A 23174-nucleotide genomic window follows, 5' to 3' on the forward strand; every position below is an offset into this window, starting at 1 on the left:
TCCCACTGAAGATCACCCGAGCCTCCATTTCTTTAAGCATCTTCCCCAGCCTGGTGTATTCTTCCTTGATGTGTCCCAGCGAGAATCTAGCAGTATCATTTGTTCTCACATGAAGGACAATCGGTGGATTCTTTCCCATTCCCATTAGGATCCTCTTCAGCCTCAGGTCCACATCCCTTATCTTAGCCCCCAGCAGACAGCACATCCCTCTGTGCTCCAGATCAGCTCTGGTGACAGGCCTGTCTGTTCTTCTTAGTAGGGAGTCCCCAGTCATATAGTTGGTGCAATTCTCCAGCCTTCCCCCTTCTGTTCTGGCGGCAAGTGCTCATCTTCTGTTCTCTCTTGCAATCTTCTGTGGGTCATCCTGTATCCTCCTGGGGCTCCAAACTCCAGCCATCTCCATTGACTCTTCCCCGTTTCTTGGAGAGCTAGCTGCTCTTCTCTTCTTCCTTGACTTCCCACCTTCTGTTACCGCTTGCCCCGTCCCTTCATCTTCCAGCACTGCCAACCTGTTCCTCAGCTCCATTTCTCCTTCGCTAGCCGGTCTTTCCTCTGCCTTGTTCTCGTAGTCACATGCTTTCCCAGCCACTTTCTTCACCCAGCAGTCTCCCCTCACAGTTCTCTGGCCCAGCTTGCATCTGCCAATCTTGAGGTTTCCCTTCAGCCTCCTCTCTCCTTCCCTCCATCATCTGCTCAAATCCCCTTCAAAGCTCAACCATAGTTTCTAGCTGTGTCTCCAAACCTCAGCTCTTTTCTTCCATCAGCTCTATCAGGTGGCACCTCAAACAAACGCAGCTCTTCTTAGGTTCCCGCTCCAGGATAATGCACATCCTGTCATCTTGTCTCTTCCATTCTTTGGGTCACTATCACTGTGTCATAGCCTTCCCGTCAAGAAGGAAGCAAGCAAACAAACAAACCACCATACACACCCTCCCCTTACAAATTCCCACCTAGTTTTCAGCCCATTTCAACCCTGTGCCACTGGCTGGCTGGTTGGCCCATGGGCAGCAGGTATTGTAGGCCAGGAAAGGCTAAGCCTCCCCAAACAGCCAGCCATGGTCCCACCCATGCTCCACCTTCAGCTCTTCCCCCATGGTCCCAGCCCAGGCTGCTCCTCTTCCCAGAAGCATGCGGGGGCTGGGGCTGGGGCTGGGGCTAGGGCAGACCGGCTGGCAGCCCAGGACTCAGGGCGGCTGGGGCTGGTGCTTGGGCCGGCCAGGACTGGGCCTGCCCCGCGCTCCAGGGCTAGTTCTGCCTGGTCTCCGGCACTCAGGCTGCCCGGTGCTTTGGGCCTGGAGGCGATCGGGCGGGCCGGCCTGAGGTTGGGGGCACTCAGGCGGGGTGGCCTGGGGCTGGGCCAGGATGGCCTGGGCCAGTCGGCAGGCCAGGACTCAGGGCAGCTGAGACAGGGCTCCTCCAGCCGCAGTGGGGGGCTCGGGGCTCTGGCAGGGGAGGGGCGTGGCCTCAGGCGGAAGGGGCAGGGCCAGGGGCTCACCTCCCGGAAAGGGCGGTTGACGTACCACCTATGTTGGCTGCCTTTTTAGGCCCACATCCCGTCAAGGTTCAGGTGTGCTTCTCTCACAACACACTGCACCCTACCAGACTTTGCAAATTGAAGCAAACACCCTCAGGAACTCACTCGCTGCCCCTAAGGACCAGGCCCCCTAAGGGGCTTGCCGGCCTTCTCCTCCCACATTGCTCCACTCAACCTCCCGTTTTCAGCTCTGTTTACTGGCTCCTGCGCTGCTGCTGCACCCAGTCAAACTCCTCGGAGCAGGGTGACGGTGAGTTCCCAGAGGTGCAGTCGTCATCCCCAAGCCACTTAATCCTCTCCCTGCACCGGGCACCTGGCGGGTGCATCCCCACCGCTGCCAGCTTCTTCGCCATTGGCTGGAACTCTTGTTCAAGTTGAACAGTTTGCTGCGCTTCACCACAGAGATTCACCAAAATCTGTCTGTGCGCCCCCTGCACCAGGAAGCAGGGCATTCGGCAAAGGGCTTCTGGTCGGTGGCTATTGCAAATGAGGAACTATTGGTGATGGGTGGGGCCGCCTTTCGCGGCTCCACCCTTTCCTCTGTCCTCCCCCCCACCCCCCGGCCACAGCCAGAGCCCAGAGCGCCCTAACACTCCTGCAGCTGGAGCCCTGAGACCCTTTGCCTTCCCCTGCGTCCAGAGCCACAAGCCCCCCCCCCCTCTGCCCAGAGGAGCCCTGGGCCAGCTGGAGCCCTGAGCCCCTACCCCTCCCATGGCCAGAGGAGCCCCGGGCCAGCTGGAGCCCCTCCCCTCCCCCAGCTGCGCCTCCCCAGACCCCAAGCCGCCCTGCAGGAAAAGCTCTTGTTTCGTCTCTCTTCCAGAAGAAGAACCTGAGCTGTTGATATGAGCCATGCAGGTTCCGGGGTGGCTGAGGAGGCGGTATGTGTCACTCAGCTTCCTGGGTTCAGGGAGATTACTGGTGAACCCAGGAAGCTGAATAGCAGATACTGCCCCCTTGGCCGCCCTGGAACCTGCATGGGGCATAATAATAAGCAAAAACTTTGCCCACCCAACCCGCAACCAGCGGCCGCAGCTGCGCCACCGCCCATGTGCAGAACATTCCCTGTGTTTGCAGCTCAGCAGTCAGAATAAAATGGGAGAGTTAAATGCCGAGCTGCTGTACTTGAATGGGGCGGGGCGGGGGTGCTTCCATTTCCTGGGAGTTGATTGGCTGCCTTTGGGATAGAGAGGACACAGGACAGTCTGTCTTTTGCTGGGAATAACACAGTGAAGGAAGGGACCTCTTCAGCCTGGAGAAGGGAGAGAGACACGTGTCTTCACCTGAGAGAGGCGACGGCCAAGGAAGCCAGAAGCCTGCGAGGGGGCGGGCGGCCCCTTGCTGGCCCACTGAGGGGAAATATAGGCGTGGTTTTCCAGAACCATGACAGGGGTTGACACCTTGCTCTGAAGTATGTGGCACTGGCCGGAGACTGAACTAGTGGGACGGTTGGTTTGAGCCGATACGCCAATTCCTGCTTTCCTCTGCCACTAGTGTAAGCGGGGGAATAGTCCCGCTCTTGTGGGGAACTTTCCTGGCTTCTGCACTACCCTGGTGAAGTGGGCTAGCGAAAGGATCTGAGTCCTCGCTCCCACTTCCTCTACCCAGTGGCCTCCGTGCCCTTGAGGACTCCCCTTCCCCCTCCTGTCTGGCAGAGTCCTCGTCACCCCAACAAGGCTGGGCCCAGGATTCCAATGCAAGTTACTTAATCAACAATTAATTTTAAAAAGAATAAGGGGAAATGGGAAAGGTTAAAGGAAACACATCAGCCCGCTCTGCGGCAGGGAACATCACAAACAGTGTCTCTGGAAGGTCAGGGCAGTTCACAGTCTGCTCCTTGTAAGTCCCAGGCCTCCTGCTCAGGCCCTGGCTGTGCTGCAGGGATGCTGGGGGTTGGACACTTGCTCTGGTGGTGGCCACATGCTCTCAGGCTCTAAGTGATAGGACCCTTCTGCCCTGTGTCGCCCCCGCCCTGTCGGGGTTATGATCCAAGCCTGGCCTGCAGAGCCTCTTGGCTGAGGTGTCTCCCTGTGCTGGGCCGGCCCCCAGGGTCCCCCTCGCTCTCCCCAGCTGCTCACCGCACCCAGCTCCAGACTGCCCCAGGCCCAGCCCCACCACTCGGTCTCTGCACGGCTGCTGCTGCCTCCAGCTCCCTGGGCTGCTTCTCTGGCCCCTCTGGCTCTGGCTGCTGCAGCTCTGTTCCCAGGACAGGTCTGCTCTCTCTGGGCTGCTTTTCTGGTCCCTCTGGATCTGGTACCGCTCTGCTCCCCAGCTCAGCTTGGGCCCCTGCTTTCTCCTTAGCTCGGCCCCACTCTGTCTGACCCAGGCAAATCCAGCTCACACGGAGGACGGGACCTCCCTGGTCTCCTGACTCCCCGATTAGCCTGCCCGCCCTGTCATTCAGGCTGACCTGGAGCACTGGCCTCTCCCCATTGTTCCTGGGGACGATCAGTCTCAGGGTCCTGGTTTCCCATAGACCCTTCCCCTTTTAGTACTGGGAGCTAGCAACCAAAACACCCCCACTGAATGTTAGTAAGGGGGCAACAGTCCCCTTACACTAGCGTGAAGATCTGGGTGACGGGCTCCAAGCTTCACTCCAAAGTCTGTCCAGCTCCCTGGATTTAGTCAAACAAGCCCAGCAGCCAAGGAGCAAGAAACTGTCTGATCGGACTGAGGGAATCAGAGCCTAATAACGGAGGTGGGGTGGGGAGACAGTGAGCTTAAAATGAATGAAAGGAAGTAGAATGGCCACATGGTGGCAGAACAAGGCAGAGGACAGCTAATGGTTGCTGTATTGTAGAGACCAGCAGCTATCACTCCATGAAGTTAGGGCTTCACCAGTTCACCTAGCTCCAGAAGAGAAACGAGCTGGGTAAAATGGATGCAAGCCCCCTATGTTCATCCCCGGTGCAACATCTCTGAAGCTAGTGGAATAGCACCAGGAGTCCCTGAGGCCTGGTCTGCACCAGAACAGTTACTCTGGTGTAACCGAGGCAGGCAGGAGTGTGACTTTTTTTTATCAGTATAGTTATAGGGATCCAAACCTTAGTTGGATGCAGTTGTGCCCATAGAAAGGTGACTTATATTGACGTCACTTATTTAGCTTCCTGAACCAGAATGAACTACACGGCTATAAGGAGTATTCTACTGTGTATGTGTGCGCACACATACATGCAGATGTGCATGGGGGGGCCACGTGTGTGTGTTGGTACATACATGGAGGGTGTAGGGGAGGTTGGGTGTGTGTTCATATGGGGGTACGTGTACAGGGTGTGTGTGAGGGAACATGTGTGTGTCAGAACATATGTGCATGTGTGCGCACGTATGGGTGTCGGGGTGTGTATGGGTGCAGGTGTGCATGTGGGGATGTCAGGGGGTGGGGGTATGTGGCGGGGTGTGTGTCTGGATGGGGTGTGCACATGGGGATGTTGGGGTGTGCACATGGCTACAGGTGTGTGCATGTGGGTGTCAGGGTGTGTATGGATGGGTAGGAGTGTGTGCACATATGTATTGAAGTGTGTGCAGGGGTATCGGTGTATGCACATGGGTGTTGGGGTGTGTGCATGGGTATGAGTGTGTGTATGTGAGTGCTGGGGTTTGTGTGTATGGGTGTGCACACAGGGGTGTCAGGGTATGAGGGCGAGTACAGGTGTGCATGCATGGGTGTCGGGTGTGTACGTGTGGGGGTGTTGGGGTGTGTGGGGTACACGTGCGTATGTGTATGCATTGGGATGTGGGGGGTACAGGTGTACATGGGTGGGTGTCCACATGTTGGGGGTACAGGCATAGATGTTCGTCAGGATGTGTGGGGGGTACAGGTGTACATGTATGCATGTTGGGGCATGTGTGTTGGTACAGGCACACATGCATGGATGTTTGGGCATCTGGGGGTGCAGTGGGACGCACCTGGGACACATGTAGGTACAGGCATACACACATGCGTGTCAGGGTGTGTGTAGGTACATGTGTACATAGAATCACAGAACTGGAAGGGACCTCGAGAGGTCATCTAGTCTAGTCCCCTGCACTCAAGGCAGGACTAAGTATTATCTAGACCAGTGCTACTCAAAGTGGTGGTCTATGGACCGGTGCCGGTCTGCGAGCCATCGGCTGCCGGTCTGTGCGCACATTGGAAAAGAAAATTGCCGGTCCCCCACATCAGATAGCATGAGAAGCACTGATCTAGATCACCCCTAACAGGTGTTTGTCCAACTTGCTCTTAAAATCCTTAAAATCTTAAAAAGGAGATTCCACCACCTCCCTGGGCAATTTATTCCCATGCTTAACCACCTTGACAGTTAGGAAATTTTTCCTAATGTCCAACCTAAATTGCCTTGCTGCAATTTAAGCCCATTGCTTCTTGTCCTATCCTCAGAGGTTAAGAAGAACAATTCCTTCTTGTACCAACCTTTTATGTACTTGAAAACTGTTATCATGTCTCCTCAGTCTTCTCTTCTCCAGACTAAACAAACCCAATTTTTTCATTCTTCTCTCATAGGTCTTGTTTTCTAGACCTTTAATCATTTTTGTTGCTCTTCTCTGGACTTTCTCCAATTTGTCCACATCTTTCCTGAAATGTGGCACCCAGAACTGGACACAAGACTCCAGCTGAGGCCTAATCAGAGCGGAGTAGAGCGGAAGAATTACATCTCGTGTCTTGCTTACAACACTCCCGCTAATACATCCCAGAATGATGTTTGCTTTTTTTTGCAACAGTGTTACACTGTTGACTCATATTTAGCTTGACGTCCGCTATGACCCCCAGATCCCTTTCCGCAGTACTCCTTTCCCATTGTGTATGTGTGCAACTGATTGTTCCTTCCTAAGTGGAGTACTTTGCATTTGTCCTTATTGAATTTCATCCTATTTACTTCAGACCATTTCTCCAGTTTGTCCAGATCATTTTGAATTTTAATCCTATCCTCCAAACCATTTGCAACCCTCCCAGCTTGGTATTGTCTGCAAACTGTATAAGTGTACTCTCTATGCCATTATCTAAATCATTGATGAAGATGTTGAACAGAACCAGACCCAGAACTGATCCCTGCGGGACCCCACTCATTATGCCCTTCCAGCATGACTGTGAACCACTGATAACTACTCTCTGGGAATGATTTTCCAGCCAGTTTTGCACCCACCTTATAGTAGCTCCATCTAGGTTGTATTTCCCTAGTTTGCTGAAGAGAAAGTTATGCGAGACAGTATCAAAAGTCTGACTATGTATTGAGGTACAGATGTACATCCATGCATGTCATGGTGTGTGTATGGGTGCAGATGCACAGATGTCGGGTGTGCATGGTTATAGGTGCACGTGTGGGGTTGTTGGGGTATGTATCGGTACAGGCATACATGTATGGGTGTTGGAGGGTATGGGGTTATAGGCGTACATTCATGCATGTCAGGGTGTGTAGGAACAGGCAAACATGCACTGAGGGGTTGTGTGTAGGTACAGGCACACATGCCTACAAATTGAGGTCTGCATAGGTATGGGTGTACCTGCACAGATATCAGTGTGTGTGTAGGTACAAAGAAAAGGAGTACTTTGCACCCCCCCCTTTCCTGGGAAATGTTGGATAAAAAGCCTCAGCAATTTGCATGGGTGACCACAGACCCAAACCCTTGGATCTGAGAACAATGAAAAAGCATTCAGTTTTCTTACAAGAAGACTTTTAATAGAAATAGAAGTAAATAAAAGTAAAGAAATCCCCTCTGTAAAATCAGGATGGGAGATACCTTACAGGGTAATTAGATTCAAAACATAGAGAATCCCTCTAGGCAAAACCTTAAGTTACAAAAAGGATACACAGACAGAAATAGTCATTCTATTCAGCACAATTCTTTTCTCAGCCATTTAAAGAAATCATAATCTAACACATACCTAGCTAGATTACTTACTAAAAGTGCTAAGACTCCATTCCTGGTCTATCCCTGGCAGAAACAGCATATAGACAGGTGCACACGTGCTTTGTGGGTGTGTGTAGGTACAGCCATAGACATGCAGATGTCAGGGTGTGCGCGTAGGTACAGGCGCACATGCATGCCCGTTGGATGTACATAGGTACAGGCGCACACATGTGGGTGATGGAGGGTGTGGGGGTACTGACATACACGAGTGTATATTGAGGTGGGTGGGGTACAGGCGTACACACATGGGTGTCAGGGTGTGTGTAGGTACAGACACACACACACACGTTGCTTTAATTACAGGTAAAGCAGCAAATCAGCCCAGCGGAGCCTGGCCCTCGGTCCCACAGTCTGAGCCCCACCCGCCTGCTCTGGGCCAGGCCCCTGCACCGAGCCCAGGGCGGCCCCTGCCCTCTCAGCGGCTGCTACAGTGCCCAGCGCGCACCCTCAGGCAGCAGGCAACTCCCTCTCCCAGTGGGCTCAAGGGCTGGGGGGGCGGGGCTTGAAGCTCAGAGGCGGGGCCCAGAGAGGACAGGAGGCGGGGCTCTGGGTGGGGGCGGGGCCAAGGACCCGGGAGGCGGGGCTCTGGGTGGGGGCGGGGCCGGGAGGAGGCAGGGCTCTGGGTGGGGGCGGGGCCAAGGACCCGGGAGGCGGGGCTCTGGGTGGGGCGGGGCCGGGAGGAGGCAGGGCTCTGGGTGGGGGCGGGGCCAAGGACCCGGGAGGCGGGGCTCTGGGTGGGGGCGGGGCCAGGAGGCGGGGCTCTGGCTGCCGCGCGGTGACTCGCCCTGGGAGCCGCCGCCGCTTCCTAGTAAACAGGCGGGCCGCGGGGCCGCGGAGCCGATGTCCGGCCGCGGCGCGTTCCCGCTCAGCCCCCTGACCCCCGCCCCCGGGGCCGCGCCGCCCCCTTCCGCCCCGGGGCCCGGCCTCATGCGGGGCGCGAGCCCGGCCGGAGCGGGGGCCGCTGGATACCGGCCCATGGGGCCCGCCGTCGTCCAGTACCAGGTGCGGGCGCCGGGCGGGAGGGCACTGGGGGGTTTGGGGTGTGGGGGGGCTGAGGGAGGGCACTGGGGGGCGTCTGGAGATGTGGGGGAGGGCACTGGGGGGGTTGGGCGGTGGGGGGGCTGAGGGAGGGCACTGGGGGGTCTGGGGATCTGGGGGGTTTGGGGTGTGGGGGGGCTGAGGGAGGGCACTGGGGGGCGTCTGGAGATGTGGGGGAGGGCACTGGGGGGGTTGGGCGGTGGGGGGGCTGAGGGAGGGCACTGGGGGGTCTGGGGATCTGGGGGGTTTGGGGTGTGGGGGGGCTGAGGGAGGGCACTGGGGGGTCTGGGGATCTGGGGGAGGGCACTGGGGGGCTGAGGGAGGGCACTGGGGGGTTTGGGGTGTGGGGGGGCTGAGGGAGGGCACTGGGGGGTGTCTGGAGATGTGGGGGAGGGCACTGGGGGGGTTGGGCGGTGGGGGGGCTGAGGGAGGGCCCTGGGGGGTCTGGGGATCTGGGGGAGGGCACTGGGGGGTTTGGGGTGTGGGGGGGCTGAGGGAGGGCACTGGGGGGTCTGGGGATCTGGGGGAGGGCACTGGGGGGCTGAGGGAGGGCACTGGGGGGTTTGGGGTGTGGGGGGGCTGAGGGAGGGCACTGGGGGGTGTCTGGAGATGTGGGGGAGGGCACTGGGGGGTTTGGGTGGTGGGGGGGCTGAGGGAGGGCACTGGGGGGCATCTGGGGATATGGGGGAGGGCACTGGGGGCTTTGGGATGTGGGGGAGCTGAGGGAGGGCACTGGGGGGCATCTGGGGATGTGGAGGAGGGCACTGGGGGGTTTGGGATGTGGGGGGGCTGAGGGAGGGCACTGCGGGGGTCTGGAGATGTGGGGGAGGGCACTGGGGGGTTTGGGGTGTTGGGGTATTGTGGGGGACTGGAGGTCTGGTGGGACACTGGGGGCCCAGGTGTGTGGGGGGAGGAGCTGTGTGGAGCCCAGGAGTGGGTGTGGGGAGGAGGGCACTGGGCGGGGGCCATGTGTGGAAGGGACTGTGTGTGTGTTGGTGGGAGGGCACTGGGGGGACCAGGGGGTGTGTGGGGAGAGTAGGTGCCATGTGGTGCTGGACAGGAGGAGGGCGGTGGCAGCCCCAGGAAGCCCCCACTGCTCCCTGCCATGGCAAGTTTCCTAGAGCCATATGTAGCTAAACACCATCCTTCCAATTTGCCCCTGCGCACCTTGCAGCCCTCCCCCGGGGTCCAAGCTCTGCCCCAAGGGACGAAATGATTTCCAGTCCAGTGCCCTGATGGGGTTGGGCTCTCCACCAGCTGGAGTGCCTCTCCTGACTGGAGCTGCGGCAGTGGCCCAGTGGCACGGCAGCCTCTCAGGTAACTAGGTCTCACACTGTTCAGTGCAGCAGTCATAGAATCATAGAATAACAGAGTTGGAAGGGACCTCTGGAGGCCATCTAGTCCAACCCGCTGCCCAGAGCAGGACCAATCCCAACTAAATCATCCCAGCCAGGGCTTTGTCAAGCCTGACCTTAAAACTTCCAAGGAAGAGGATTCCACCATCTCCCTAGGTAACGTATTCCAGTGTTTCACCACCCTCCTAGTGAAAAAGTTTTTCCTAATATCCAACCTAAACCTCCCCCACTGCAACTTGAGACCATTACTCCTTGTCCTGTCATCTGCTACCACTGAGAACAGTCTAGAGCCATCCTCTTTGGATCCACCTTTCAGGTAGTTAAAAGCAGCTATCAAGACCATTAGTCCAAAGTCCTTAAATCATGATGGCATTGGGTACGGTCAACTTTACAAAGTGGCCACCTGCCTCGGTTTCCAAGTGCTCTCAGAACGTGGCCCCACACAGAGCACGTTGCGCTAGGTAACACTGGGTCGTGGCAGCAAAGTCTGCATCTAAAAAAATGTCACGCTTGTCATGCCAGGCACAGATGGAAAAACCTGCTCATGGACTCCTCTTCTGCCTGTGCATCCAGCAGCAGCCAGGGTCTAATTAAAACAGAGTGTGCAGCAGTAACCCGGGATCAAGTGGGCAATGGTTACACTACATTAATTCCAGCTCCTCCGATCTGGCTCTTATTCCACAATGTAATTTGGAAGAAGTAGGGAAAGGGTCTAAGATGTCAACTGAAGAAGAGTCTGTAACTTTGCTTATTGGGTCCTGAGGCTTGGAGATCTTGCCCTGGGGTGGATTTACCATTGGGCTGGATGTGATCATTCCATTTACTAGTTTAAAAAGAAATGGCGGAAGCAGTCCTACTTATGGACACCCTGCTCTCTGAAGCAGTGGGGAACTTGGGAGAGATATGTGGCTCCCCCCTCAGGGACTCATGGGAGTGAGCTCATGCTTCACTTCCTGTTTCTGAATTTGGCTGAGATCCTTTTCAGATGGCTTGGGGTGGGGTGTCTCCTGGTAGGAGCTGTCACTTGGGGGGGTTATTTTGTTTTGGAGAGGATAAAATAGAGATGGTAGCTTCTAGTTGAAAGGTAACTGGATGATATTGACCAGAAGTTTGATGGCTTTTATGGTGCCTAAAACAGCATTGTGTATGTTTGGGGGAAGGGATTTGTGCGCGAGAGTCATTAGAAAATTACAGGACAAGAGACAGACTCCTAATCAATTCTTTTCTTTGCTGTTTTGATGCCGTGACCGGGTTCCCTGTACAAGGGTCTGGTAAAAATGATTTAGTTGAGGATTGGTCCTGCTTTGAGCAGGGGGTTGGACTAGATGACCTCCTGAGGTCCCTTCCAACCCTGATATTCTATGAACTAGACTCTTAGGGTATGTGCACTGCAGCTGGGAACATGCCTCCCGTCCAGCCTGGGTAGACAGACACACGGTAGCTCCGCTCAAGCTAGCATGCTGAAAATAGCTGTGGCTCGGGTGACGGTATGGGCTAGCCACTCCAGTACTGACCTGGGGAGTTGGGTAAGCTTGTACTCGGGTGGCCAGCCTGTGGTGCAGCATCCACAGTGATTCTTCTCGCTTGCTAGCTCTGTCTCTCTCATATCTGTCTACCCGGACTGGGAGGCACGCTTCCAGCTGCAGTGTAGACATACGCTCTGAGGCTGTTCTGTGGAGGTGATGATAAGCCTGTTGGCAGAGGGGTGGGGTGGAGAATGGGGTTGCTTTTTTGGGGTCTTGTAGGGGAGTGTGTGCATAATATCTATGGTAGCTGTAGTACTCAATAGGAATGTGCTAGAATCCAGCCAACACCTCTCTTCTTCTCTCCCCCCCGCCCACCTCTCCAAACCGATTGCATCAAACAGCCCTTTGCACTTTCCCAGGTGCTGAGAGGAGGTAACACTTTGGGGCTTGATTTGGCTATTTGGCAGCCCACTTGCTGCTTTACCTTTTCTGAGGTGGTAAGTTGGATCATGGACGTGCAGTAGGCCAGCAAGCAGCCCCTCTGTGTGCAGCTTTGGATGTTAGAACCTACTTAGATAATGTTGGCCTGAATTGCTTGGCTACAGTTGGATGGCAAGCCAGTGGGAGAGCTGGGAATAGAATCCTGACTCCCTTCCCTGTGTCTTAGTACAGGACTCTCCTTCCCTATACAGTTTCCAAAAAGTGCTATGGGATCTCTAACACATACCAGACTTGGTTCTCGGATTAACATCTCCTCCTTAGGACAGCAACTGTCACAATGCAGGGTGATATCACAGGCTCTGTATTGTCAACTGAGAATTTTATTCCATTGAAATCTTCGAGCATGTGATCAGTGTGTTAAAGAAACTTTGTCCAGATGCTGTTGCAGATTTATCCCCTATACAGCCTCTGTTTGCGCCGCCTTTTCCCTGGTTCTCAATGGCTTTTAGCCACTTAAAGTCCATGAAAAACGTTAACAGGTGAACGCTGACTCACTCGTGGTGTTGCTGTGCAAACGCTCTCTGTGTCAGCAACATAGGATGATGGCCTGGGTCTGCTGTAAACAGCCAGCAGGAACTGCTGCACATGACTCCATATCAGGGGCAGCCCCGAGATTCACTTGGGGTTTGTGGGATGGTCATTCTGTTTGTGTGAAAGCCAGCCCATTCTGAAGACAGCTAAGTGTGAACCACCTCAGGCGACAATGGTGTTTTCTATTGAAGCTTCTCCAGTTCCCCTGTTTTCCGTTTCCCCTTTTGCAGCATTCTCATGTAAGTCAATATTAATGTGTATGTTTTGCAGGTATAACAGCTGTGCCCAAATTTTAGATTTCCTGCATATAGTTTACCTGAAGAAAGTTGGACAGATAGTGGGAAAATAATGGAGGGGGAGGGAGAAGGTTCCTGCTTCGTATCTGAAGCAGGGAATGGACACTGGTCTTTGGAGTGGAGCTGGCCAGTGAGCAGAGCTAGGGAAGTTTGGGAGTCAGTGAAACAATTCTGTCTGCTGTCTAAAGTGTTCTTTGTGAGGAGTGTAATATTATAACTGACACTCAAACTCTCTGCCCTCAGCGTGCAAAGCTGTTCATGCTGCTAGGCTCCTGCAGGCTGAAGGGTTGGGTAACGCTCTCTGCCAGGCAAGCAAAGTGTTTAAATGGAGGAGACCTGATTGTTCTACACTCTCCAGCTAGCCCATCTTCAACCCCTCTGCTAGTCTCCACTTCCACGTCAACAGCCCACCCCCATTTATATCCACGAATTAAAAAACAACACATCTACCAGCCTAGGAAATTTCCACATTGAAAATGTCATTAACATAGAGTTAAAGCTGTTCAAGTTATTCCCTCAAACACCAGAAAACGAGGAAATCTCAAATCAAGATAATATACAAAACTCTGAGCATTAACCCACTAGGGTCCTAACTCTTGACCACACTAATATGCTGTAACTTGTGCTTTCCTTTCAACAGTATCACCCACAATGCTCCAGTCCTAGCATCTTTGCATACTGTTCTGTCTATCTGGTGTAGAGTATGTGGAGATGCTAAGATAGTGTCAGTAAACTAGTCAATAAAGACCCACATCTTAAATTTGTGGAAGATGCCATAGGGCAGGACAGAGGTATGCTGACAAGGGTTTGCTGAGATTTAGGGCTGGGGTAACAAGGGGTGCTGTGGGTCATGATTGGGGTGCATTAATAGAGCTATGGGGGAGGTGGGAGGCTACATACTGTCTCCACGCTGGCTAGCTGTAGGCAGTACTATCAGCCCTTCTCTTCCATGACTGCTCCTCACTGGTGCCTCACAGCACTAGATCAGAGGGGGTACGTGCCTTGCAAAGCTGCTGCCGTCTGTTCTGTGCATCTGGAGAACGCTGGTGTAGGCCCTATGGACACATTAGATTCAGACCTGGTGTGCCTTGGTTTAGTTGGGGACTTACTCCACAGTTCAGGCTCTGAGGGACACAATAACCATCAGTGACTCGGGTCTGTGCCAGGGAGTACTCATGGGCTCTTTAATTGGTGGATTACTAACATGATATGTTAAACCTTCTACATCCTTGTGTATCACTTGGCTGTTTCGTTAACAACTCAAGCAGGGAGTTTAAGCAGGTGGCTTGTCTCGGCGTTAGGGGGCTTTGTCTCTGTTAATCCTCCATGTATTAGGGGCACCAGAGTCTTCTAACCTGGTGGCTAGTTACTGGTGTTTCCAGAATAGCCAGACCTTGGTCCTTTGCATGGCACTCAGCAGTCGAGTTTAGAAAACAAAGGGGGGTTGAGTAAGAGGATCAGAAAATGGACGATTATTCAAGCTTTGCCAAGGTGCTTGGCACAGTACAGAATGAGGAGACCAGGTCAGTGCCCCCCATGAGCCTGCCAGCTAATTCTGACACATGGGTGTCCAGAGGAGTTCCAGGCAGTGCAGGGCCCTGGCAGAGATCACAGCTGAAGGGCTTAGCAGAAGCGGTTTTGAGGGAAGGGTGTGAGCAGTGGTGCTGAGGACTGTTCGATCATGAGGAGAAGTCTGTCCTAAGCATAGAAGGAGTCAGACAGAAAACTGGCTACAAAAGGGGAGGCTTGGTTAGAGTGAAGACAACTGGTGAGTAGAAAAAAGACAAGCCTGGAGACAGGCAGAGTCTTGATAGTGAGGAGGTGACGCCTGAGCTTGTTGCAGCTGGCAAGGGAAGCTCTCGAAGGGATTCCAATAAGGGAGCGGTGTGGTCTGAGGAACCGGTGAGGGGGAGGAATTTAATTGCAGCATTTCTGTTGTGCTTTTCACCTTGAAGGTGGAAATGCAGCCATTAGAGCCTGAGTCCCAGGATGAAATGCTCCATCTTGATCACACAGGGACCCAAGTGCCATTTGTGCTCTTTAATGCAAATTAGGTGATGGTTTAATTCACTCAAAATTAGGGCACCCTTCATGTGCAAGGGCACAGATCTAGTGTTGGGCCTAAGCTATCTGACCATGTGAAAATGGTTGTATTCTGGTGAAGAAAGAGCCAGCTTTGATGCAGTGGCTTTCAGTTCTTTTATGTAGCACCTATTATTTATGCCCCGAGTGGCTCTGCCCTATAAATTAACTCTCTCGTGTACTAATGTTATGCCAGAATAGAAATAAGAGAACAGAAAGGTACATGTTCCATTAGAAATGGTTTGATCAGTAATTGCTGAATGAGAGAGAACTTCTTTCCAAGGTGTTTAGAGGCTATTTGAAATAAGGTTGTTTGTTTGTATTGCAGTAGCACGCAAAGGCCCCATTGTGCTGTACACACAGTGAGGCAGTCCCTGCCCCAGAGAGCTTGCAGTCTCACTGGTATGCGATTTAGTGGGTGTAATGCACAGTGAAGGGAGTATCGGTAATAGGAATACATGATTATCTAAGCTATATTATCCAGTTTATATATTTCAGAGGAGTTTTTAATATGAATCTGCACCAGGCCACTTGTCTGCAGTAGAGAAGACTGATCCAGTGGAGGGACTCAAAGTGGGGTGTCATGGACAAAGTGCCAGGCCAAGAAGATTTCAGCAGCAGCAGCATTTTGAATGAATCTGAGAAGGGATCAGGGTTGCTAGGAGTCAAGATGAGAGCAAATGACCTGGACTAGGGTTCTAGCCAAGCAAGGGAATATCTGCCCTTTAAAAACAGCTCCATGGATGTGCTGTTACGCTGGCGTGTAACCCTCCCTTTCCTGAATGGCAGTGGTTTTAGAGAGCAGGTTTCATCAGAGAGATTATACATCTGAGTTGAATTCTGTATTGTCGTTTCAATCATCTGCTTTCCTTTTGAGGAGGGAGGCAGGGAGAGGCACCAGTTGGGTCATACCCAGCCCTTCGCCCCCAAGAGGAAAGCACCTGCGGTTGTGAGATTGGAGTTAATCTAGATGTAAAATCTCTGTGAAACTTGCTGTCTGAGGCTTCCGCTCCATCCACCACCAGTTCTGTCTCTGCTGCCTCTCTTGAGAAGCCCCCCACTTTCTGCAGATATCCCCTCAACTCCTCTCTTTTCTGTAGTCTTCCTTTGCTTAGCCATGGTCTGGAAAGGGCAGTCCTTACCAGTCCAGCCTTTTGGAGGGCCAGTTCAGTGATCTGTTTCCCTTCTGAGCTTCCTGTGGGAACTTAGTGCTCCTTCTCATGCTGCTGCTAACTGTGGCCTTTGGAGTAGAAAGCTAGTCTTCTCAGTATTCTCTTTTTGGTGAGAATCTTACTCCTTTCTCCTTATTTCATTTTGCCTTAATGCTTGTGCTACAGATTTAATTCCACAAAACTCTGAAGAAGTGGGTTTTTTACTCACAAAAGCTTATGCCCAAATACATCTGTTAGTTTTTAAGGTGGCACCGGACTCCTCGTTGTTTTTGTGGATACAGACTAACATGGCTACCCTCTGATAGATTAAATTCCAGTGATTTTTCTCTTCCCCCTTTGCTGTCTCCTTCCTTTCTCGGATTTGCTTGTGATGTTTTCACTCTTGCATTTACTTTTTACTGTGCTGTCTCAGTTTGTCTCTTCCTTCTGCCTGTCTGAGATCATGAAGTGTGTGAGTCTGTCTTCTTCTGTGATGCTTTACATGAAGGATGGCTTGGGTCTAGCCTAGTGTGTTTCAATGGCAGGTGCAGAAGTCTCAGGTTATAACTTGTGCATCCGTTTGTACAGTGCGCTGGGGGAACAGAATGTCAGAAATGGATTTTTTTTACTTGTATTAAATGGACCCTGATGTGCAGCATAAACTGACTTGTTTCTCTCCCTTCCCTCGGTCTCCCCCATTCTCTCACTGGGACCTTGCGGTAGCACCGAGCAGTAAAGCTGCCATTGTGGGTTCTGGCACAAGCATTGTTTCATGTCTAGATTGAGTTGAAGGCAGAATCCTCTGACCTGTAACATCTGTGGCTTTGCAAGCAAATCTGTCTGGACTGAAATATCTCAGCTGGGTCACATCGCCAGCACGTGACTAAATTCTGCTCCGTGGTTCTGGCCATTGCTTTGTTCCCAGCCCCTTTTATTCACTACCCTTCAGTTTTTAGCACAGGAATAGCCCGACTTCTGGAGTTCTTTCGTAATAAAATACGACTAATCTCCAGTCATGCAAGTCCTGAACCCGCAGCAGTCTCCTTACACAGCTGTAGTCCTGCTAGGGGAGAAGTCTGTACTGGGATTTCCAGGAGACCAGGCAACATCTTAATATTGCCTTCCTCTGATACCTTCTGTTTGAAGATTTCAATGCCCTTGAACAAACTGAGCTTCCTGATGTCCCTGTGGGGCAGGTATTATTCCTGTTCTACGGACTGGCAAACTGAATCGAGGGGAAGTGAAACAGCCATGGACTCAGAGTGCCACGTGGGGGTTGGGCCCATCTGCAGCATGGATAATGTAGCTTCAAAATCCAAGAGATCCCTCGCATCAGCCTGAAAGCTGAGCTGAAATCCTGTTTGAACAGGGTTTGTTTTGCATGTCAGAATGGTAAACATTGCTGTTTGGCTTATGGGGATTCTGGAGGAACATGCAGGAATTGCCTTCACTGGGCATCCATCCAGGCCTTGCTTCCAAAGCCCCGAGCAAGAATACATGTGGCTCTCTCCATAAATGTCAGTGTGTACGAAGTTGGATCACATGCTTCTGGCATGTCAGGAAAGCCCCATTTGCTCTTTGTTCTTAAAGGCTACACTAGATTCAGTTTTGGGAACTGACGGCTAGTGACAGTAACTACGGCCTGCAGGATCCTGAAATGCAAACCAGAGCAAGGAACATATTCTGATCTGCACCAGGCGTCCCATGGACCTGCCCCTGTGGCAGCAACCTGTCTGTTTCAGTCACAGTTGATTTCCTACAACTTTCAAGCATGTGCCTTGCCCACTACCTGCCTTGGAAGTGCTCTCTGTGCATGTGTTTTTTGCGAGTACTTGATACTGCATCCTAGTGGCACCACTCCTCATTTTCATTAGACAGATGAGGTCTTTTGGATCATCCTTTCCTTAGCCCTGGGCACTGAGGGGAGTATTGCTCCTTGGTGTTAAGTTGTAGAGAAGAGCCATTACATTGGGATAAAGAAGAACAAAGAATTAGAGAATGTCTCTTCCCATTACTTTCTGAATCACTCTGTTTCTTTTAACAGTGTGACTCAGGCTATGTCTACACCACAAAGATAAGTCGCCCTTTGTTAGGTCGACTTACAGCCACCGCATTAATTACTGCAGTGGCGCATGTCCACGCTACCCTCCTTGGGTCGGTGGTGCACGTCCTCACCAGGAGCACTTCCACTGACCTAAGAAGGGCAGCACGAGGAGCAGAGAGCCTTCTTTCTCCCCTTCTTTTCCCTACTTGCAGCGTCTCCAGTTCCTGGCCTCCCGCTTCTCGAGAGGAGCCCTTGGCAGGCATGTAGGTTTCTGTCATGCAGGCAAATATTCATCAGGAGCATTCCAAACTCATGTTACTTCTGAGGGAAGCTGACTCCAAGCAGGGCTCCCAAGAGGCCTGTGCATTGATCTGGAATGAACCACTCAACTGTAGTCCATGCTTTCAGCTTCGGGAGGGAATAGAAACAAAAATTTTCTATCCCACTTCAAATGGCTCCCCTCATTCTCTGTTGGCAACGTCTTCCTTGGAATGTAACTTCCAAGCTTTGCCCTTAGCTTAACCCATCAGCTGGAGTAATGTGAGGAGATCTAGGTGGCAGAGTCACTGATCGAGGACTGCAGAGGCCTGTGGAGACCCTTGCAGACCCCAGTCAGGATGGGCATTATGTTCTAAGAGCTGGGAGTCGCTTGGATGATGCTGGCTGTAACACACACAAGCCAGTACCATGGATACCGCTGGTAGAACTCAAACCAGTAGGGGCTTCGCTTTGTCCTCGAGAGGATTCTCTAAGCAGCTGTTTAACAAGGCTGCAAGGGTAAACAAGGACATGGGGAATCTGCTTGTGTGATTCCACTTTTCCAGTTCCTCTCACGCAACGGATTGAACCCAATTCTGTGATGTGCTGCCAGGACAGAGGGCTAAATCTGAGCTGTGGGTGAAGACTGCTCAAGCACTAGTGGAGGTGATGCCAAAGTCAAGCATCAAAGAGCATCATTTGTCATGGTGCTGACACTTCATTTACAAACCTGAGGCTTCTCTTCTCCCCACTGGAGCCATGTGGTCTCTGCAGGCTTCCCCATGCCAGGTCAGCTTCAAGAAATCTTCATACAGGATGTTATCACTCATGGCACGCTTTCAGACACACCCTCTGAGCTGACTCCAGGCTCTTCCAAGTCCCTCCCCAAAGAGATCTCCTTTTCCTGCCCAAGCTTCAGAAATCTGACCAAATAAAACAGCACAGTGACCAAAGCTAGGGGTGAGGTGGACACGTCCCAAGAGTGACAGTCGGGGCGGCTACTTCAGAGCAGGATTCTCAACCTTTTTCTTTCTCAGCCCCCCCCCCCCCCAACATGCTATAAACCCCCCCCAGCCCAGCTGTGCCACAGCAACCATTTTTCTGTATATAAAAGCCAGGACCGTTGTTAGGGGGTAGCAAGCTGGGCAATTGCCCGGGTTCCCGCAAAGCTAAGTTGCTTAGGCTTCAGCCCCACGTGTCAGAGTCAGGGCCCTGGACTGCAGTCCTGTGTGATGGGGCTTTGGCTTTGTGCTCTGGACCCTAGTGAGTCTCACGCCAGTCATGCTTTGCAGACCCACAGGTGGCCCCGGATCCCTGGTTGAGAAACACTGCTTTAGAGTGTGTATGTGAGAGGAATAGCAAGTGATGAGATTAGGAGTTGGGGATACTGCAGAACCATTGCACTCTGGCTGGCAGAGACTTGGCCAGGCCAGGCCCTGGCCATTGGTGACATCCTCTCACTTGGGCAAACTTGTCACATGCCAGAAAAATTACCTGCATAAACTACACCAGTCAGCTTTAGGGCTGCATTGACATAGCTGCCCTGTGTGAATTTCCTTGCTGTTGATAATCCTGAAAGTCAAGTTGGGCATTCCCCTTTTCTTTCACCACAATGAAGGTTATTTTGAGTGGTTGCACACGTCCATTCCATTCTTGGTGAGCATGGGCCCTGCACACAGTCCCTGGAAACTTTTCCTCTGGTGGTACCTGTCAGTGCGGCTTGACTCCCCTCAGCTGCTGCGTGCCAGTATAAAGGGCTCAGCTGCTCCCAAGCTCCCTCAGTTTCTTCTTACTGCCGGTGATGGTTGTTGGAATTGCTTGGCTTGCCTTAGCGAGTGCTCTGCGTGTTCATTGTAAATTAATTGTAGAGAGTTTTCTAGATTTATAGTGTTAGTACTTAGTTAATAGTGTAAGTTTTCTCTTTTGGCCAGAGTTAGGGTTTTTCCATTACTCTGTACCAAGGGATGCCTCAGTCACCGGCTTCAAGCCCTGTGTCTCTCGGGTTAAGCCGATGCCCCTAAGTGACCCACTCTCAGGCTGCCTGAAGTGTTTAGGGGAAGCTCATATTCCGGATCATTGCCAGATCTGCAAAGACTTTAAGCCTCTGGCAAGGAAAGACAGAGAAGCCAGGGTAAAGTTTTGCTTATGCTAAGACCTCTGTCAGAGCCCAGTAGGTCAGACTTTGCACCAAGTGCCTTGGCATCAGTTAGATGCCTCCCAGTTGCCTGAGTCCCAGCACTGCTCATCCTCCCCAGTGCCTAGGAAGAGGTATAAGACCGCTAAGCAGGCCGCTGAGAGGGGAAGGTTGCTTTCACCAAAGTCATCTAGGCATGGGGATAAGAGTAGAGGGCAGCCCAGAGCTAAGCACGCCTCTTCTCTGGCACTGCCAAAGCTGGCAAGCATTGACTCCAGCACCAAGGCAGGTGATGTTGAGTCCATAGCCTGAGGGAGTCCTTCTACATCTGCGGCACCGCGCTGTCCCAAGACCGTCTCGGTACTGACTATGCCAGATGCATCTGCAGCAGCAAGAGATCTGCTGAACCTTTCGGTGCTGGTATTTCCAGTGGTGCAGGAGATCATGCTCTTGGTACCAGCAGACGGGGAGGGCACCAGCAACATCGGTGCACCACTTGGTACTGTGTCAGCCTCTGTTACCTCAAATTGCACATCCATCGGTACCATCCAAGGGGATCCCTGCAATATGGGCTGTGCTGTGTCATTCTCCAACTCGGCATTGGTCTTTGGCACTGTTGGGAGCAGCCCCTCCTTCGTCAGCGGAGGGAGAGTCATTGTCCTCTGAATCAGAGGTTGGCTCCTGTGTCTCCCAGCCTCAGAGCTGCTCTCACTACTCTCCATTGAGGCACTACCTTCAGCGGGAGTACCGTTGAGGGGGGTGGCCACTCTGGGGCCCACCACCAGACCAATGGCCTTTTTGGAACCCCTGGAGTTTCCCACCAGTCTCTAGGTCGTACATGAGACTTCCTGTTCTGTGTCCTCAGAGAGGTGGGGGACACCTGCTCACCAGGCACCGCCTGTTCCTGAGCCCAGTACCGGAATCCTCATTGCTTTGTTGGCATTCTGGCCCCAGCAGGGCCATTGTGTGGCTTTACCTATTAACAGGGCAATTAGGGACCCTGTTAAGGCTCTCTGACAGACCCCTTTGTCCCTTCCCCCACCTCAAGAAGGGCGAAACGTAAATACTATGTGCCTTCCCAGGGGTTTGAATACCTCATCCACCCTTCTGGGCTGACTGGTGGTGTCAGCAGCTAATGAAAGGGAGCAGCAAGCGGCGACCCCTAAATCAAAAAACACACACAAACTAGATCTGTTTGGTAGAGAAGCTTATTTTAGGGGCGGGTTGCAGCTCAGGACTGCCAGCCAGCAAATGCTTTTGGGCCAGTGTGATTTTTAACATGTGGGACTCCTTTTTAAAGTTCAGAGACATGCAGCTGGAGGACGCTAGGCGGGAGTTCTCCTTAGTTGATGAGGGGAAATCTGTAGCAAGATCTTTTCGGTAGGCTGTGCGGAGGCAGTGGACTTGGTGGCTCGGTCCATGGCTTTTGCAGTGGCCACGCGTGGTAGCTCTTGGCTGCAAGCCTCGGGGCTTCCCCAAGGGGTCCAACAGCCTTTACGGCACCTGCCCTTGGAAGGGGCTCTGCTGTTTTTGCAGCAAACTGAGTCTAAGCTCCATGGCTTGAGGGGCTCTAGGACCACTCTAAAGTCTTGGGGATAGTACCCTGCAGCCCCAGCCAGAAAGCTTTCTGGGTAGCTCTCTCTTCAGCCAGGAGGGGGGTCGAGCTGCCTTATATGATCTTTTTTAAGGAGAAGGTGTACTTGCACCCTTGTTCGAGATGTCTCTCTAAACTGGTATCTAATTTTCGTATTAACCTGTCAGTTTACTTACCTACATTTTACCCAGAATCACAGGCCAATAGAGAGGAGCAATGTTTGCACACCTCAGATGTCAGAAGAACATTGACCTTCTACGTAGACAGGACTAAACAGTCCAACTACTTGTGGCCATAGCAAATAAAATGAAGGGTCTCCTGCTCCCTTTGCAAAGAATTTCATCGTGGAACTTCCTGCACTCATGTTTATGACCTGACAGGCATTTCACTGCCAGGTAAACCGATAGTACGTTCCACAAGATCACAGGCAGCCAGGATGGCATTCCTTGTGCAAGTCCCTAACCAGGACATTCGTAGAGCAGTGGCTGGTCTTCAGTTCACACCTTCGCATCCCATTATGCCATTACTCAGTATTCCAGAGACGATGCTAAATTTGGACGAGTTGTACTCCAGTCTGTGCGTACGTGAACTCCGATCCCTTCTCCCATATTACAGCTTGTGAGTCACCGAAAGAGGAATGCACATGTGCAATCACTCGAAAAGAAAAAATGGTTACTAACCTTTTGTAACTGTTGTTCTTCAAGATGTGTTGCACATGTCCATTCCATGGCCCGTCCTCCTACCTCTGCATTAGAGCTGGCCGGCAAGAAGGAACTGAGAGAGCTCGGGGGCGGCTGGGCTTGTGCAAATGGAACTGACGGGAACGAGGGAAACGTTTTGTGGTGGTGATGTCCAAGAAGGAATAGATTCCTGCCATTGCTGACTGTGTTGGGCAATCTGGAGTAAAAGGCAGTAAAACTGATTTGTGTCACTAAAGCCAGCAGATCTGATTTCAGTGCATGTGTTGGGGGTTGTGTGTGGATCTGTTGACGATGCCATCTTTACGTTGTTGCTTATCAGAGCAGAGATGCGCTTTATGACAGGGCCACTGGCTCAAGCGTCTTGCTCTTTTTGCTCCTACAGCACCACCTCAGTCACAAGAGTACATGTGGCCAGCTCTGCAGAGCCATCAGCAGCTGGCTGCTCTCCATCCTCCGCAGCATCTATCCTTTAAGCAAGTTGGGGGAATGAGGGGAAGCTAACAGGGCAGGAGAGGAAAAAATGTGGGATGAGGGAAGAGAAAATAAGAAATATGGGGAGGGAGCAGAGAGAAAGTGGCAACAGTGCTG

General features: G+C 52.5%; 1 protein-coding gene across 1 annotated transcript in view; it reads left to right on the plus strand.

Moving 5' to 3' along the window:
• Positions 1 to 8275: 8275 nt before the first annotated feature.
• Positions 8276 to 23174, plus strand: part of SMARCD2 (SWI/SNF related BAF chromatin remodeling complex subunit D2) — a 36573-nt gene continuing 21674 nt past the window's right edge. Inside the window, exon 1 of the mRNA XM_074940804.1 lies at positions 8276 to 8437. Within this exon, the coding sequence (XP_074796905.1) occupies positions 8276 to 8437 (162 nt within the window). The remainder of the gene's footprint in view (positions 8438 to 23174) is intronic.

The sequence above is a fragment of the Natator depressus genome, chromosome 27 (genome assembly GCF_965152275.1).
Source record: "Natator depressus isolate rNatDep1 chromosome 27, rNatDep2.hap1, whole genome shotgun sequence".
NCBI lineage: Eukaryota > Metazoa > Chordata > Testudines > Cheloniidae > Natator > Natator depressus.